General features: G+C 43.8%; 1 protein-coding gene across 1 annotated transcript in view; it reads right to left on the bottom strand.

Moving 5' to 3' along the window:
• Positions 1 to 2,102: 2,102 nt before the first annotated feature.
• Positions 2,103 to 17,168, bottom strand: part of RDH10 (retinol dehydrogenase 10) — a 28,036-nt gene continuing 12,970 nt past the window's right edge. Inside the window, exons 3-6 of the mRNA XM_082858943.1 lie at positions 7,560 to 7,658; positions 6,201 to 6,346; positions 4,517 to 4,648; positions 2,103 to 4,410 (exon numbers count right to left, since the gene is read on the bottom strand). Of these exons, the coding sequence (XP_082715069.1) occupies positions 4,287 to 4,410; positions 4,517 to 4,648; positions 6,201 to 6,346; positions 7,560 to 7,658 (501 nt within the window). The 3' untranslated portion in view covers positions 2,103 to 4,286. The remainder of the gene's footprint in view (positions 4,411 to 4,516; positions 4,649 to 6,200; positions 6,347 to 7,559; positions 7,659 to 17,168) is intronic.

Below are 17,168 nucleotides of genomic sequence, written 5' to 3'. Positions count from 1 at the left end.
CAGTCGCTCAAGCTTAAGTTAGATCTCATGGGCAATCAGCCGTTCGGCCTTGCAGGGTTCTTCTCCCTCCTAAATTCTCACTGTCTTCTTTTCCTGTCTCACCGCGAGGCTGGCTCACAGGCCTGTCACTGCTTAGCTGCAAGAGCTTCCCTCCTGACCGCTCTCTGGCTCGCGGCGACTCAAAGTTCTTACGGCAGCTTGATTGGTGCTCTTAACTTCGCAACTCTGTGCTCCTGTCGCTTTCCTGCTAAGAAACCTCTCAGGGCGCCCCTCTTCTCCATCACGTGAAGCACCCATTCCTCCTCCTGGAATGAAGGCTCTTTTCAAAACGGGCCTTTTGTCGGGGAGGCATGGCATTCCCTTCGCGTGTTCTGTTTCAGGCACGATGACTATCATCGTCCCTTTTCAACCTCTGGGCCTTCCCTCTTTTTTTTCTTCCCGCCACACCGCGCCGCATGTGGGATCTTAGTTCCCCGACCAGGGATCGAACCTGTGCCCCCTGCGGTGGAAGCGTGGAGTTTTAACCACTGGACCGCCAGGGAAGTCCCTGGGCCTTTCCCGATAATCCATTCTTTGCAATGCCCAAGCTCTCATCCTCATCTCCATCTGTTTCATCACCAACCTTCAAGGCTTATCTCAGTTGCCTCCCCACCTTGCTGAAACCTCATCACACTTCTGAGGCCTCACCTGTGGTATATGCACAGAAAGGTACTTGTATTTGAACTTGTGACTTGCACGCTACTTGAGTCCCTGGGCCCAGTAGATGCCTGGTGTATCAAACTGAGTGTGGGCAAAGGCTGACTCCATGCTCCCTGGCCCCATGTCCCAGCCACCTCTGGCCCATCACAGCCTTGCTTTCTCTCCTCCTTTTTAAAAATTTTTATTTATTTATTTTTTGGCTGCATTGGGTCTTTGTTGCTGCGTGCGGGCTTTCTCTAGTTGCGGTGAGCAGGGGCTACTCTTTGTTGCGGTGCACGGGCTTCTCGTTGCGGTGGCTTCTCTTGTTGCGGAGCACGGGCTCTAGGCTCGTGGGCTTCAGTAGCTGCGGTGCATGGGCTCAGTAGTTGTGGCGCACGGGCTCAGTTGCTCTGCGGCATGTGGGATCCTCCCGGACCAGGGCTCGAACCCTTGTCCCCTGCACTGGCAGGCAGATTCTTAACCACTGCGTCACCAGGGAAGTCCTCCCGTCTTTTTAATCAGACACAGGCAATAAATTTGACACAGAAGGAACTGCCCTCCTCCCCCAACCCTCACTAATTTTGTGTTTTGTTGGGGGCAAAAGCAAATTTCCAAGAGTCAAGTCAATACCAATTTCGAATTATTTCTGCCAGTTGGAAAAGAAAACTTTGAAAAATACATGTGACTTTTTTTTTTCAACTTGGGAAAAAATTTGAAAGCTATAGCCTTTCAAGGAAACAGGATACTTTAAAGAAAAAAAACAAAAAAACACCAGCCTGGCTTTATGCAGTTCAATCCTGTCAAGCTAATCTAATCTTTTGTGACAAAGCAACAGACCTGGTAGATCAAGGGGGAAAACAATAGTTGGAATTTATCTTTGCTGCCTTCAAAACTTTTGATTCCTGGGCCCCAAGATGAGAGAGAGCCAGTTCTAGCTGGGGAACAGAAGTGGCCTCTTTAGGGGGTCAGCCTTGAGCCCAGTGGTCCTGAACATCGCCTAAAAGGGCCAACTGACAGAAAAAGGGAACATATTCAAAGTCAGCATTAATCTCAAGGTGGGGTCGGGGGTCTCCATGAATAATCAGCAAGAAAAGGAACACTGGTAATTACTTAAATGATCAACACAAGTGTGCAGTCTTGACTAGAAGAGAGTTCACGTTTGGGGAAAACTACATCATCAATACAGCTTTAGGCTAAGAACAGGAGACTGGTATGAAGCTACATAACACGTAGGAATCCTGCAGTCCTAAATTTGCATTAACTGGGTCCCCTTCCAAACTCCACGGCTAAAGATGGGAAAGAGAATTTGGACAACATTCAAGGGAGAGCCACAGAGGTAATTCAACTAAGGCTGGGACATGGGAATTGAAGACTTCTACCAAAAAGTTAAATGAATTTGGTTTATTGAATTTAGAGATGGACAACCTTATAAGGGCAGTAACAAACAAGAATAGAAATAGGTTTAAGTTATAACACATGAGAATAAAATTAAATGTAAAGAAGACTTTCCTTAGTCTTAAGATTGTTAAGTGGGTTGTTAAAGTAGAACGGATCTCTGTAGGATGGTTGGAGGGTGCTAGGGGTTTACTGATGGGCAGACCCAGAGAACCCCTGAAAATAAGTCTCCACCCCACATTGTTATGAGGTTACTTCAAAGTACAGTTGACCCTTGAACAACACAGGTTTGAAATGCACAGGTCCACGTGTACATGAATTTTTTTCAGTAGTGAATACTGCAGTACTACACAATCCAAGGTTGGTTGAATCAGCTGATGGGGAATTGCGGTTAAGGAGGAACCACGGATACGGAGGGCTGACTATAAGTTACACATGGATTTTTGACTACACGGAAGTCGGGGCTCTAACCCCCGTGTTGTTCAAGGGTCAACTGTTCTTAAAATCCAAAATGGAAAATAAGAGGCGGCCAGTGCCTCAAGTGTTATAATGCCTTCAGGTTTAGCTGTCATTTGTAAAAAGAAATTCAAACACAGAATGAAGCTGCTCGTTAAGACCAGTGTTGGGGACACTAGCAGTGAGCCAGCACTATCCTGTGTGTGGGTACAGTGCAGATTTGAGCTGTGGTGCAGCCAGACAGCACACAGGTATTGGGATTCTTTCTATCCTCTCACTTTCACTATCAACAAGCTCCTGATAAAGTCTCTAATCTAAGAAGATGGTAACATTGGAAATTTGAGTGTAGGGCAACCAAAGCTATCAATGTCTGTTCCTGAACACTATCCCGTTCAAACATCTCTCTTTGAGGTGTGATATGGCATGGAGGAAAAAAAGAACACAATGTCCCTGCAACAATGCTGGTAACTAATAATCACACAGTCATTTGTATGTAAGTTTTCTTTAAATTTAATCAGTCCTTTATAAAATTTCCCAATTAATTAGTAAAAGATGGCTTATTTTAATAGCCTAAAACATTGGTCACTATTTAAACAGGACATTCTAAAAACAAAAAAAAGCAATCACATAATATTTTATAGTAATTTACAAGTGGATGGTATACATTTAGATACAGAGGTAGAAGTTCACTTTTACAACGTTTCACTAATACACATTTACCAAATTCAAGGCACAAAATAGTTTGCTTTACAAAAAAATACTGTAAAAATGTCATTTGCTGTTCTACAATGTGAATAAAACTTTCAAAAGAATCTTTACACCCTTCCATATGTACTCCACAGTATAAGATTTTTTCCCCCTTGCTAATCATAGTTGGCACAAAAATGGGGACGTTTTTAAATGCAGAAGTTCCCATTTTTAGAAACTGTTTCTTTGCAGAGCTGCTATGTATTCTAGATCAAAGTCCATCCAAAGAAATGAAACACAGCAACTTCCTGAGGAAAGGGCACTTTCTGTATGCAGCAAAATTCATAGGTAGAAAATGTATGATCTTTTTTTGGATCAATAGGTCTCCAGGGGAATAGATACTCAAGGAAAGATCTCAGAGACTCATTTTAAAATTCGACCAACACTGTAGTCGTTATGAGTTTAACAAAGAGACCTGATCACCTTTACTGTAACAATCAGACATCATCATCTACTTCCAATTGACAGAGATTTCAAAATGCCATTTTCAAAGAGCTGTACATACAAACACAATGAAAGAGCCACACAGGCTTTGCAAAACTGAAACTTCGAAAACATGAGAAAATATAGCACTATCAGTCCTTGAAGTTGCAAGGGTGTCGATTGGCTAGAGATTAATTACAAGAATTAATAAACTCTATGGGAATTAAGAAAAACCACACACATGAAACACACTGTCGTTATCATCTCGAGACTCCCTGCTCATTCAGAAAAAATAACGGTAGCCTGGAGACATCACACAGCGCTTGTCTAAAAGATAAAACTGGTTTTAGGGTTCTGCCGGAAAAGGACCCCATTGGCAACAGCTTAAGCTCATTTACGCTGATCACATTTTCCAAGCACTCTAGTCGGTTAATTTACACTTTATTTTTTTAAAAAGTTGATTTGAAAAAAAAAAAAAAGTCAATACGGATTTAGAATCCAGAGAGTATCAGTCATGCTGATGTGGGTCGGAATGAGATATCTTGATCGTCTTCTGGTAGAAGTGATATTCCATACAAAAAAGATCCTTAGATTCCGTTTTTTGCTTCGTTATTGTTTGTGGCTTGTTTTCTCTGAGCGATAAAGGGGTACATACACTTGTCCGCTCCTAGGAACCGATACATACACACAACTGCTTCGAAAGGGAGGATGCTGAAAAGGGAAAGTCACAGTGAGCCACCGTGAGGCGTGGTGTGTTCCTTACGTTACGGGGCGGACAGGGGAAGACCTGCGGAGGAGGGAGCCCCCTCACACTTACCTCTTCATGAAAGTCACGATGTACATGAGGCGGGGGGTGCAGATCATGGGCTGGTCCGTGAGGATGGCCTTCATAGCCTGCTTCACACAGTAATCGGGCTTCAGAGGGGGCAGGAAAGGCTCAATTTCTTTCCTGAGAGTTACAAATTCAAAAGACGAAATTAAGAATGAACACAAAATAGGGAAGACTGGAAATGCACATCAAAACACGAAGGATGACGTTATCTGAGCAACAGGATTTGGAATTCGTTTTGTTTACTTCGTTGTGCTTTTTCTAAATTTTCCTACTATGCACACATTTTATTTGCATAGTCTGGAAAACAAGTTAAAAAAAAAAGTAGAATTGGTCTGCTTTTCTGTAAAGTGAGAAAGTCGTGTTTTCAACATGCCTTGAAATGTATTTCAAATTACTCTTTTTTTTCTTTCAATTGAAAAAGGAGAGGGTGTCTGGCATAACAGACACTAAACCCAAACAAGATGCCAAACTTTTAAGTATTAAGTGTAGTTCAGATGATGGTGTGTAAACACCAACATAACCTTTCTGAGTGAAGTATAAGTCAGCTGTGTGCTTTCCCGGGTGCCTGGAGAGGGAAAGCCGTGGCATTTTCTCCGGGGGTCTCTGAAATGAAGTGCACAGAGACATCCTACCTTCAGCTGAATTCATCCAGGCACCCACTGAAATAACGTAATACAATTTATTCTTTTGACTTTTCATCGTCCCCCGCCCCTCCGCAGCTCTGGACACCTGCTGTGATGCTAAACAGTCTAAGCTCCTCAGACCCGCAGCGTCAGTCCGTAAGAGGCAAAAAGCAAAGCAACACACACCCCGCCCACACGCGGGAAAAGAGGCAGGGCTGAGTCCGTTCCTGGTCCAGACTTGGAGTCAGCCTGAGATGGAAATGACTCAAATCACCTCCACCTGCTCAGAGCGTGGCCAGGCTCAGGATGCGTCCATATCGGCCCTGACCCATGGGGAACTCGTTTGGTTCTCTCGCTTTGCCTGTCAAATTCGTCCAAGCAAAGCTCTCACAGTCAGCATGTCTTTACAAGTGTCCTCTTGATGAGTCACGGCTTTGTTTACTCCGCTTAGCTCAAGTCGGATGTGACCTGACATGGCTATTCCCACATGCCTCCTCCCTCCAAAGTGTGGTGGTATTTCATTGCATGTTTAGAAAATCTCAACGTTTCTGCTCATTCTGTCAGAGTGAATCTAGCTACATACACTCTCTGCAAAAAGGAAGTTCCCAAACCTGGGGTGTCTCATTCAAGGGTCTTTTTGGAAGAAAGACCACCCTCTTCTATGGCAGTGACATTGTTTCGTATCCAAACCAAAGTCGCATTTATGTACTAACGTTAATATTAAAGAAAGAAAATCATTCCTAAAGAAGTAGCTTCTAAGGAAAATCCTGAGTATTTGCTCCTTGAAGGTGCAGAGAAGCCGTTTCCTACTGATGCTCGTAGGCTACCTTCTGTGAGCTAATACCAGTCCTTGCTTATCAATCGTACACGCCTCAACTTTATCGACCTTGACCAACGAAAGCTACAGGTGAGCTGCCAAGTGACAGATACTGAAGTGCGAGGCGGGTTACGGCTGGAGATCTGACTGATTCCACATATTCTCCCAAGATGGAAAGAGGATTTGTTAGAACCGCTTCTTGTCAGTATCGAGGCGGGTCCTTACTGACCTGATTCGGCAGCCCCTGAACATGCCAGTGTCTACAAGGTAAGGGCAAACCAGCGTGGTTTTAATTCCATCCTTCTCCGCAGCCTTTAACTCATGGCTCAGGGATTCATGAAAACCCACGACTCCAAATTTACTGGCGCAGTAATCCTGAGGCAGAGGGGAAAGAGCAGAAATCCTCAGTACGTGTCCACGTCCCTGACCCATCCCAAGCTGCCCTGGTCCCGTTACTCCGGTTACATGTTTGATATAAAAGGTTACAGGTGACTAAGCAAAGAAAAGGAGAGCATTTTAAAAGGCAGATATCTGATGTGGTTTGGTGCAGAAATAATATTTTCAAAGTAACAGCAGAAACAGATGAACACTTTCTGCCACATCAACGAAGTATCAGGTTACTTTGGGGAAGTTACCACAAAGGACTCTATGAAAGCGAACGAGCTGGAGTTAAAAATGGAGAGAGGCTCGCTTTGAAGTGTCTGGAAAATTTACAAATGGTCTCTTGTTCAGTAAAGGAGACTGAAAAACCAGTTTGTTTAAATTAATGCTAGGAGAACAAAGGCGAGTTTAGCTGGGGTTATAAGCTGTTATGATCCAATTTTCTTTTTAGGGCCAAGTGAAAATGGAAATGATAACTCTACCTTGTAAAGTTAAACTAGAACTTAACCTAAGGACTCATGGTATAGGAAGAAAGTGCTGCTCCATTACCCAACTTTAAAATTAGGAGTTGAAATGTAGAATGTAGAAGCTGTCTCTTCCGCATCCTTTTGCATATTTGCATGGGATGATGTTTTCAGTTTTCCGCTACAGGCACCCGTGGGATGAACAGCACACAGAGCAATATACGTACACACGCTTTGTAACTTGAATTTGGTGAAGAACAGGGTCTGATTAAGCCCAGTTCTACAGACTTAGGATGCAGACACCTGGCATCAGCCCTAAGCATCTCATCTGATGAGCTAACACAAGACAGCTCGCTTTTGGCAAGTGGACCAAAACAGAATGTCAACCTTTGGCCTCATTTATCTGTTCCCTGTGGCACTGCCACTGCCCTCCGGTTTCATCCTGACCCTGCACCTTCCCACTATTGTCAAGCACAACTGCTAATGAAAATGGGGCCATACTGAGGACGGGCCCACCCACTTCTGCTGCTGCTGCTGCTTTGTCAAACTAGTAGAAGTGACTTTATGGCAGAAGACGTCGAGCCACGTGGGTTGCTGGGGAGCATTCCACAGGCAGCACACAGGTAGCGTGCTTCCATGGCCTTTCAGGAACATGCGGGCAGCAGGTACCCTTCCTAGGACTTTGGTGTATTCTTCTCGAGATGAACCGGACTGAAAGAAGGACATGCTTTATAATGACAAACCTCAACTCCAGCAGTACTGAACAATCCCAGGGAACTTGCAACGGTCACAATATGACCATGATTAATCTCCAGCATGGTAGGAAGAAAAGCCTTAGTGGTCTGAAAGAAAAGGAAGATTCAAGCTTTAGAACTGACGTTATGGGTTTCACCTAACAAACAACAGCAACGAAAAACAAACAGAAACCCCACAAACCCAAGATCACGAAACGAAGTTTTACCCACACGTTACATTTCCCAACCTGTTTGAAAATATTTTACATTTATCAAAAAGAGAAGATCCTTTAGGCGTCTGGTTCACTTAGCACCGTATCATCGGCATGGCAGGCCTGTTATAAGCCGTGACCAACGAGACTGTAACACAAGAGCTTTCGGGGACAATGTCCAGAGATGAAAAGAAAGCCATTAGGAGAAGGCTCTTTATCACCTTTCAAGTGATAGTTATCTGCTAATCTAAACTACTCCCAGGTCAGAGATCTTTTCATGCTCTGACACTTCAGTGCAGCATCTCATGGTCTGTGAGGGACCTCCCGCTTACCCACGAATAGAAGCCTCGTGTAATGTTTACCTCATGGGCTGTGTCTACACAGCAACAGACCCATGAATGAAGAGATATTCCAGAAGCGTCTTCCAGCATCCAAGCTGTATTATCCAAGTATGCTCACAGGAGGTAAAGTATTTTAGGTGTAAAAAAAGGAGGGTAAAGTACAGAATCATTTTAATGAAAAATGTGTCCTAACACTAACTCTGCTGTGACAATTTATAGCATTTGAATGACCACACTCCACTGTGGGGTATACTGGGGGGTGACTTCCCCACGGAGGCAGGTGACTGGCCACTCAGGGGGCAGAGCACGTGGCAGAAGCTCCAGGGCGGTGGACCCAAAAGGCGGCATCGATTTCTCATTCACTGAACTTCTCTTTTCTCTCTAGCTTTCTTGCCTTCCAGATGCAAGGTTGTATTTTTTTTTTTTAATTACTTCAAATTGCTTAACATGATCCATTAACTACTCCACCAGGCTCCCAACAGTTTTATAACCTGCTTCTTAAAAGAAAGCAGCAAAGAGCAATCTGTCCACTGCTGAGTTATAGCCCACTGCCAACACAGCTTCCCATGATTTATGAAGTTAAAGAAACCCAAACACTGACCAGTGGACTTAAAGGAGAGTTGCATTCCCTTCTCAGAGGATTTCCCGGCTAACAGATCGCTGAATTTTTGCATACATAGCTATTTGTTTTGATAGCTTCTGCATGTACAAGATCAAACAGTCATCCCATTAATTTTGAAATTTTTCCATGTCCCAATCCATGATGCATTCAGTTGCCAGATGAATCTTTGTGAAATACCCCAAGGTCTTCCCCAGTCTGACTCCTGATCATCACATAACCCCCTGGTCCCCACTTATATCCATGTGTCTGGGCCTCCTCACTGCTGTTACCTGTGTCACGCTTATTCTCACCTGTAAGGTTTTACCCATGATCTCAACTCTTCTCTGACAATCTACCCCGATGCCCTGCTATATAATTCAAAGTGTAATATTCATCACATATTTACATGGCCTCTCATGCTTTTCAAAGTGCTTTATGTTAATTATGTCACCAGAGTCTCTCAATAATTCTCTATCACAGGTAGTTATGGTATTAAGCCTTTATCTAACATTATCCTATTCACCTTGACTTTGTCCATATTTCTTTAAGACATATAATCAGTATCATTCACTGTAACATATAATTATGTTCTGCGGTGCTTTGTTTTGTTTTGTCCTTTCAGTCTACAGCACCTGGAAACTTCAGGCTTTAGAGCTTATATATGGGGACAGAATTTCAATATAGTAACATCACAAGGAAGCTTATCTATTCCAATCTAAACTACAAAACACATCCTTAAGTAATCAGGCCTATAAGTCTTATTTTAGATATCTGATTATAATTAATTGTTCCTCAATTAGCTAAAAGGTATAAAATTTAGTCTTGACATTATCCAGAGACCACATCTAAGTTTTAAAAGTTTGCTCTAGTCTTGAAAGACAGGGATAGATTTAGTATGAAGGTCTTATTTTTAAGTTAAGTAAGTAGAAGGACTCAAGAGTACATCCAAAGAAATTACACACAGTACAGAATACCAGTAGGAATTTTCTACTTGGTTACCTGACAAATCCGAATCGCTGACCGTGCTCGTTCCCAGCCTGTTTCCACACTAACTCTACCCGGTGGCCAGGCCTGACTAGAAACCCAGACACCCAGTGGGCGGGCTCTAATGACTTCTCCATGTTCGTGTTCCATGTTGGTGCCTGCAGGTGTTAAATGACTAATCCAGATCCCCAGCGCATATGAAGGTAGGTGACAGAAGATTACCAAATTCCTCACTGTTTTGATTTTATTTTTTTAAGCCTTCATTGAATTTGTTACAATATTGCTTCTGTTTTATGTTTTGGTCTTTTGGCTGCAAGGCACGTGGGATCTTAGCTCCCGGACCAGGGATCGAACCTGCACCCCCTGCATTGGAAGGCAAAGTCTCAACCACAGGACCGCCAGGGAAGTCCCTCCTCACTGTTTTTAAGTTTAATTTCTTGCAAAGTTCTGAAACGGATTCATGTCCCCTCCTGACCTGGCAGAATTAGCTTATTCATTCAACAAGTATTTCCTGAACACCTACTACATGCAGGTCTTGTATTATGATCTGGCCAAGCGATGACAGGTTACATGGCAGCAGGTCTCATTCCCGTCTCTAAGCAGAATTTATCCTCACCAGCATGTAACTGTGTTACATCAGTACATCAAATATACAAGTTTTAGTTTATCCTTTACAAAAGCAGGGTGCTGTAGCTACATATGCTAAAAACTGTGATTTGGGGGGCTTCCCTGGTGGTGCAGTGGTTGAGAGTCTGCCTGGCGATGCAGGGGACACGGGTTCATGCCCCGGTCCGGGAGGATCCCACATGCCGCGGAGCGGCGGGGCCCGTGAGCCATGGCCGCTGAGCCTGCGCATCCGGAGCCTGTCCTCCATAACGGGAGAGGCCACAACAGTGAGAGGCCCGCATACCGCAAAAAAAAAAGAAACAAACAAACAAACAAAAAAAAACAAAAAAACCCTGTGATTTGGGCCTGCTTCCTTCCCTTCACCTCCCCTCCCCCCCCCCCCCCCCACCAAAGTAGTTTGGAGGGACATTTAAGCTACTGGTTTTGCACTTAAAGGAAATAAGAAAAAAGAGAGAAACAAAAGAATCCAAATATAGCTATGTGGCTAAAGTCTTTTCCAACTGTGGGTTGTAAACATATTTTTTAGGGAAATAGGCTTCACTTTAAGCTGCTAGTAAAGTGTGGCACAGGTCTGTCCGTTTTAGTATGAAGCTTTCTTTTAAGAGGAAGGGGTTGATTTTTTTTAAAAAAGGGCTGTGGCAGGTCAACACTTCTTATAAAATCCGTGCCTCCTGCCTCATCCGGGACCTTCTGTAGAAACAAAACCAGCACGCCACTGTGCTTTCTACATGCCAAGACAAAGGTCTATGCTCTTTATTTAGAAAGGCTCACCACTTACACGTCTACTGCTACAGTTATTACAACTACTAGCCATGTCGGAAACACCAGACAAGGTGCTGGGGAAACTGGGAGGGGAGGAAAGCCATCCAAGGGCAGGGAGGCCTTGGGACCCAGACTGGTTGTCTTCCAAAGCTGGTGGCCACCACTCAGCTCCTACTGGATGCCGGGTGAAGGCAAGCCTGGGGGAAGAGCGTTCATACCGGGGACACTCAGGTTTCCTTTTAAACCCGAGCTTGCAGGGCTCAGGCTGGAGCCTGATCCATGTGACTGAGCACTGAGGCTGTTAATCATTTCCTTTGCTGCCTGAGTGGAGGCGAGCAATTACCGCCCGGGCCTTCTTTCCACAACCAAACCCCTGCCTTGTGTCTGGTGCACATTACCAAATGAACTTTGATCAACACGAAGTCTAGTCCTTACGTTATGAGAAAAAGTGCTGTAAATGGGTGGTAAGAAAGCATCACGCTCTCGGGAACTTTCCCGAGTAACCCGACGAGTTTTCTTTTCTAATTACTCTTGCCCTCAACAGTCTGCTGGGTGACATCTGAGCGAGCACAGCACAGTCTGTCCTTGACACCGTTTGACAGCACAAAGAAAGCTGGCACTCTGTGATGAATTATTAATGTGCACAAATATTGTAGCACGTAAGAAATGGGGACCAGCAAGAGGTGAAGTGCTAGTTGCCATGACACCAGTCAGTTCAAGCTCAGGTTCGTGATCTTTGTCTGAGACTCGTTAGAAGAACGAGCAAATCTGCGGCACACACCCAAATGGCTTGAGTGTAAATTCACGCACGTGCTGCCGACAGTGAATCTGAGAGGGGCAGCTCCGCCGGACACCGGGACCGTTGTGTTCTCTTACTGTAAGGACGAATTATCCAGATCGGGAGTTACCAGCTGGTAAAGGGATGGCTAAAGGAAGTACATTGGATCAGTCACCAGAGTTAGCTGGTCCCAACAGTGGGTGGCAAGGTTAGCTAGATGTTTAGTCTAAGTCAGAGAACCGCACTCTGAGCTCTGTCCTCTTATTCAAATGTCTGAGACACAGGGGAGGACATCTAGATCGTCACGAGGAAAATGTGGTTGACTCTTGACCTGGGGGCGGGGGAGTCTCAGAGTCAGCAACCAATTTGTATGTTCAGTGAGACAATTTAGAATTGGAAGGGACCCAGGGATTATTTTATCTGCAAAAGAGAAAACTCTTTCAGTAATGGATCCTGGCTAAAAAGTATGATGATAGACCTTTGATTACCTGTGATTAATTTTATCACAAGACCATATCCAATACCATAAGCTGCCAGGCTGACAGGGTTGCTAAGTGACTAAAAAGAAAAAAAAAGGAAGGAAGGAAGGGATGAAGGAAGAGGATATTCAGACAGACACTGACATTCCTACGAAACATGCTTCACAAGTTTAATATCTCCATAGCTCCTCGGGGTTCCTCTTCAAAGCACTGGGCACTTTGAAAGATAACTGTAAAGGTCATATTTATAATATAAACAAGAACTTCTTAAACAGAAGTGTGACTGGACACAGACATGACATGTCATATCTTGAGAAATCTTTGAATGTTAGGTTTACGCCAAATTAACTCCCAACAGTTCCAACCCTCCAGATCATTCCTGGTGCTCTTAATGACAGACTGCAACGCAGAGCCCGCAGCTGCACTGTCAGGACAAATTAACCTAAAGTTAAACAAAAGAGAACGCGAAGAAATGTGGTATCCGGCAAAGGCCGACTTTTGAAATTTCAAGATTGACGACACTTTAAAGGTATAGGTAAAACACTCAGAATGTTTTCCATATTTGCAAGCTATTCAAGGATAGTGGATACTAAGGGAAAAGCAAAGTTAATTCCTCACAGTTAGGAGGTCTCATTCCCGTCTCTAAGCAGAATTTATCCTCACCAGCATGTAACTCAAACTCTATTTTTGTGCATTGGCATGACTGTCCTGTGGTCCATTCAAGAAAAGGTATCTTTTTAAAAGAATCATTTTGAAGTGTTTCTCTCAGTTGAATGTCCAAGAAACAGAAAACTTTCATTTCTAAAGGGGACCAAAAATCATATTACAATGGGAAAAGGCTTAACACCATGAGCACATGTACAGTACAGTTTTCTGATGTATTTATGTTTAAGGATTTTCAGAGTCTCCAAATAGCAGCAATATATATGATCTGGAAAAAATGCGATCAAGACTCCATTGAACAAAGAACGTTTAACTGGACATCCCTATGGTACCCCTCCAAATGGTTCAGCGACTCTCCTTGGTGTTTTGCTGTTTCCGCCTGCCGCTGTGAGAGTAACTTATCTTTGTCGGGATCACAGAGGAACATACTGCTTATTTACAAGGCTAAAATGACATCTGGTGGCACTCTTCTATGAAAATTCAGTCACTTCTCCTGGAAAACGATGATTCAAGAGTACAAACTATTGAAGGTGCTGAAAATACAGGGAACCGGGCTTAAAAGGCTATTTAATAGGGTTAATCATTAGTGTGCTCAAAGATTAAAGAAAGGGTGACATACTCCCAAGCTAATCTGGGAAAGGAACCCATGGCTAAGTATTCTTAATCCAGTAGATTTACAGGTATCTGCTTAAGCAACGTACTGAGCACCAAACTCTAGAAACTTCACGTTGACCACAGAAAGTGTAACTTGAAATTTTTCATTACAAAACTGTCTTCAACTAGGAAGTAAAACCCAAATCTGTATTTGTTAGCAATAAACTGACTTTAAATACTTTCGTTGCAGTTGACAGCACAAATTCTGAAATTCATGTAATTCGATGACAGCTTTTTTTTTTTTCTTTCCTATGTGGGTGTGTTTGTAGAGACAAGAAAGGTCTCCAGACAAATTGTGCAACAGAGCCCCAAGATACTGAAACCTGGAACGACTCTCAGACCTAACAAAATGTTCATGAAAACCTCTACCTGCTGGACACAAAATGTTCTCTCTTTAGCTATAGAGAAGAATTTGTCATAAACATCAAATTCATATCAGTGTTACATCTACTGTCCTTTTTGTCATTATTTTGAGGCCACAGGGATTGGTTTAACATTTAGAGGCATCAGCAGTTAATACTTAACGCACATGCACGAGTATACGCCTACAGTTGCCCTGCAACCAAGAAGCTGATAAAAGAGCGAGGCTTTTCAAATGAACACCTAGATGATGACGCCATTAGTTATTCAGCAAAAATAAATGCTTCATTAACTTGCCTTCCCACTGTTAAAACATGGGATGAATCCACCCCAAGGCAGCAACTCAGATATCAACACTCCCTGACACTTCGGAGTTCCCTGTGCAGAAATACCAGAAAGGAGGGGACTTAAAACTCAATCTGTCTGGAAAGTACACTGGCCTTTAGGGTCCAGAAACCACATGGTCCTGACTGTCAATCACTTAACCTTCCTTGTTACTTGACCTCTCTTGGCTTAACTCATTTGTGAGACAAAAAGGAGATCTCCGAGGTTTCTCAGCTCAAAAATGTTACGACGGCTTATATCCAATAACTCGTTCTTTCTTACCACGTGTTCGATACACAAGTCGTAACACAGAGGTATTAGTTGCCTAAGACTTTCATAAATGACTCAATAAGGTATCAACTCCATTAGTGCAGTTGCCGGCATCTGGTGAGCAGTGAAAATATCTATTCATTCAACACTTACATGTTGTCATGGCTGTGCCTTTTCAAATAATGCAATGTGAACCCATGCCTCTTATATGTTAAAAAAAAACTACAATCATCGTTTTTCTGTCTTTTACTTGAGTCCATGGAAGCTCAATGTTTTAAAAGGAACGATGAATGCTGCACACTGGTTCTGAAAGGCTGCTTTCCCTGACCCTCCCCCTGGCTGAGTCCTAGATGATCAAAGGAGTGTTCCCCAAGCCCCTGACCCGATTTAGTAACTCTTTACAGAATAGTGAAAATAGCCCACAAAATTGCAGCCAAATAGCCTGCTAAACAACAGGTTGTCATTAATCCCTCTGCTTTGCCCCGAACTCAAATCACATCGCCGAAACTGTAATGAAAACAGACCTTCCACAGGGCAGAGGCTTCGGTTCTGCTCGAGTGACTAGCAACTACTTCCATGAGGCATAACCACGTGCATGTGAGCTCAGCCCCTGCTTAGGCCATCTGAAGTGGCAGGACCCAGCCCGCGCCCAACCCAAAGGCCACAGCCCAGCAAGGCCCCCGTGATCCCCTTCCGTCACCCTTCGTATTTCATCTGTGCGAAGGGTTCAAATTCTTCTCTGCTTTCCAGGGTGCTTACTGTGGAGGCTTTATAGAAAATTAAATCTTTACCTAAACTCCAGATACATAAAATCAAGAGATTACTCCTGAAAACTCACTTTATTCTTAGGCACGCACTGTAACAACTTAGAACTTACTCACTGTGTAAGGGGGTCTATGAGATACCTGTATTGTGCTAGGCATTGTTAAAAAAACAAAACAAACAAAGAAAAACTTTGCAAACCTCTTAAAGACACTTAAGGATTGTAAAAAGCCACCTTTTCTAGAAATCAGTTCTCAAACTATGCTACACATTGGAATTATCCGGGGGAGGTGTTCCTTCTGAGGCCCAGGCATACCCGGGAGGGAATCTGGCCGTGGAAGGCGACACTCCCCAGGTGACTTGACTGTGCAGCCACGTTTGAGAGCCAGTGTTCTAGAAGAGGGCATCTCAGCCTCAGCCCCATGGACATTTTGTGCTGGGTAATTTTCCATTGTGGGGACTGTCCTGTGCGTTGTACAGTGTTTAGCAGCATCCCCAGACTCTACCCACTAGATGCCAGTAATAACCCCACCAGTTCTGACAAGGGGAAATGTCTTCAGATGTGGCCAAATGCCCCTGAGGGGAAAAGAGCCCCATGAGAACCACTCTTTAGAAGGAACGTGAACATTAGCAAATCAAGTTCCATATAGTCCCGTGATGATTTTTTCTAAGCTCTAAGTCTCATATTGTAATGACATTTTCTAGCTTTGCAAGACATTCTAGGCTTAACAAAATTTCACGTCTTAAATATGGGCTCAAAAGCCCATTGTAGTTTACATGCCAATACCTTCAAACCACCACTCCACCACTAAATTCAGAAATGCCATTGAAGGGAGCTAATGCTGACAGTCTGCAGGGGCTAGGAGCAGAGAAGCAGGGTGCACAAGAGGCAAGGTCCCTGCCCTCCTGCAACCTATTTCCAGACAGCTGTTTGGTCCTGGGCAGGAAGAACATCTCTCTTCAGTGCATAGCCTTGACTCTGTACCATGATGTTTATGGCTTTGGAAACTCCATCCTGGGCACAGCAACCAAGGGGGATAGTGAGCAAGAGAGCACCTGGGCTCCTCCTTTAACAATGGCCTGGAACCCAAATAAAAAACCAAAAACAACACCTAGACAAGGCGGACCCTAGAGTGCATGGTGTAGTATTTTCCTAGTCTACAAAATCCCTAAAGGGCTAATTAGCTCAGGGAATAAAATAAATAAAAAAAAAAAGCGGGAAGGGAAATATGTGCTCAAGAGCCATTCCTCCTCAAACTTTGATGTGCACAAGAATTACCTGGGATCTGAATCAAATGCAGACTCTGATCCAGTAGGTCTGGGAGAGGAGAGGGCCTGAGAGCTTGCTTTTCTAACATGCAGCCTGATGGGGTGATGCTGTTGCTGCCATTCTGGACCGCAGGCTGAGCCTAAGGTTGTAGCCTGAGCCAGGTCATGTCTACTCTAAACCTCAAGTGGCTTCAGATCAATTTCTCCTAGAAATTCAGCAAGTAAAGGCAGACTAACTTCTCTGCCCTCTATCCTACCTGTGTTCTCTGAACCACAGTATTTATTAGGGGTTGAGAGGCCCCATTCTCCACTTCCCACATCCTTTCCCCAGTAATGTTTATCAGACAAATGCCAGTTCAAATTGATGCCAAGATCCCTGGGAGCTTTGTATGGGCAACTATGGGAGTTTACAGACTGACTGTATGTATATTTGCCTTGGATCCATTTTTAGCACTAGCAAGCCCCTCTGCTGTGGTTTGAATGTTTGTGTCCCTCCAAAATTCATGTTGAAACCTAATGCCCAATGTGGTGT

This window comes from Leucopleurus acutus, assembly GCF_964270905.1.
Source record: "Leucopleurus acutus genome assembly, chromosome: 17".
Taxonomy (NCBI): Eukaryota; Metazoa; Chordata; class Mammalia; order Artiodactyla; family Delphinidae; genus Leucopleurus; species Leucopleurus acutus.
Note: the sequence above shows the minus strand (reverse complement) of the source record. Positions and strands in the feature narration are given on the sequence as shown.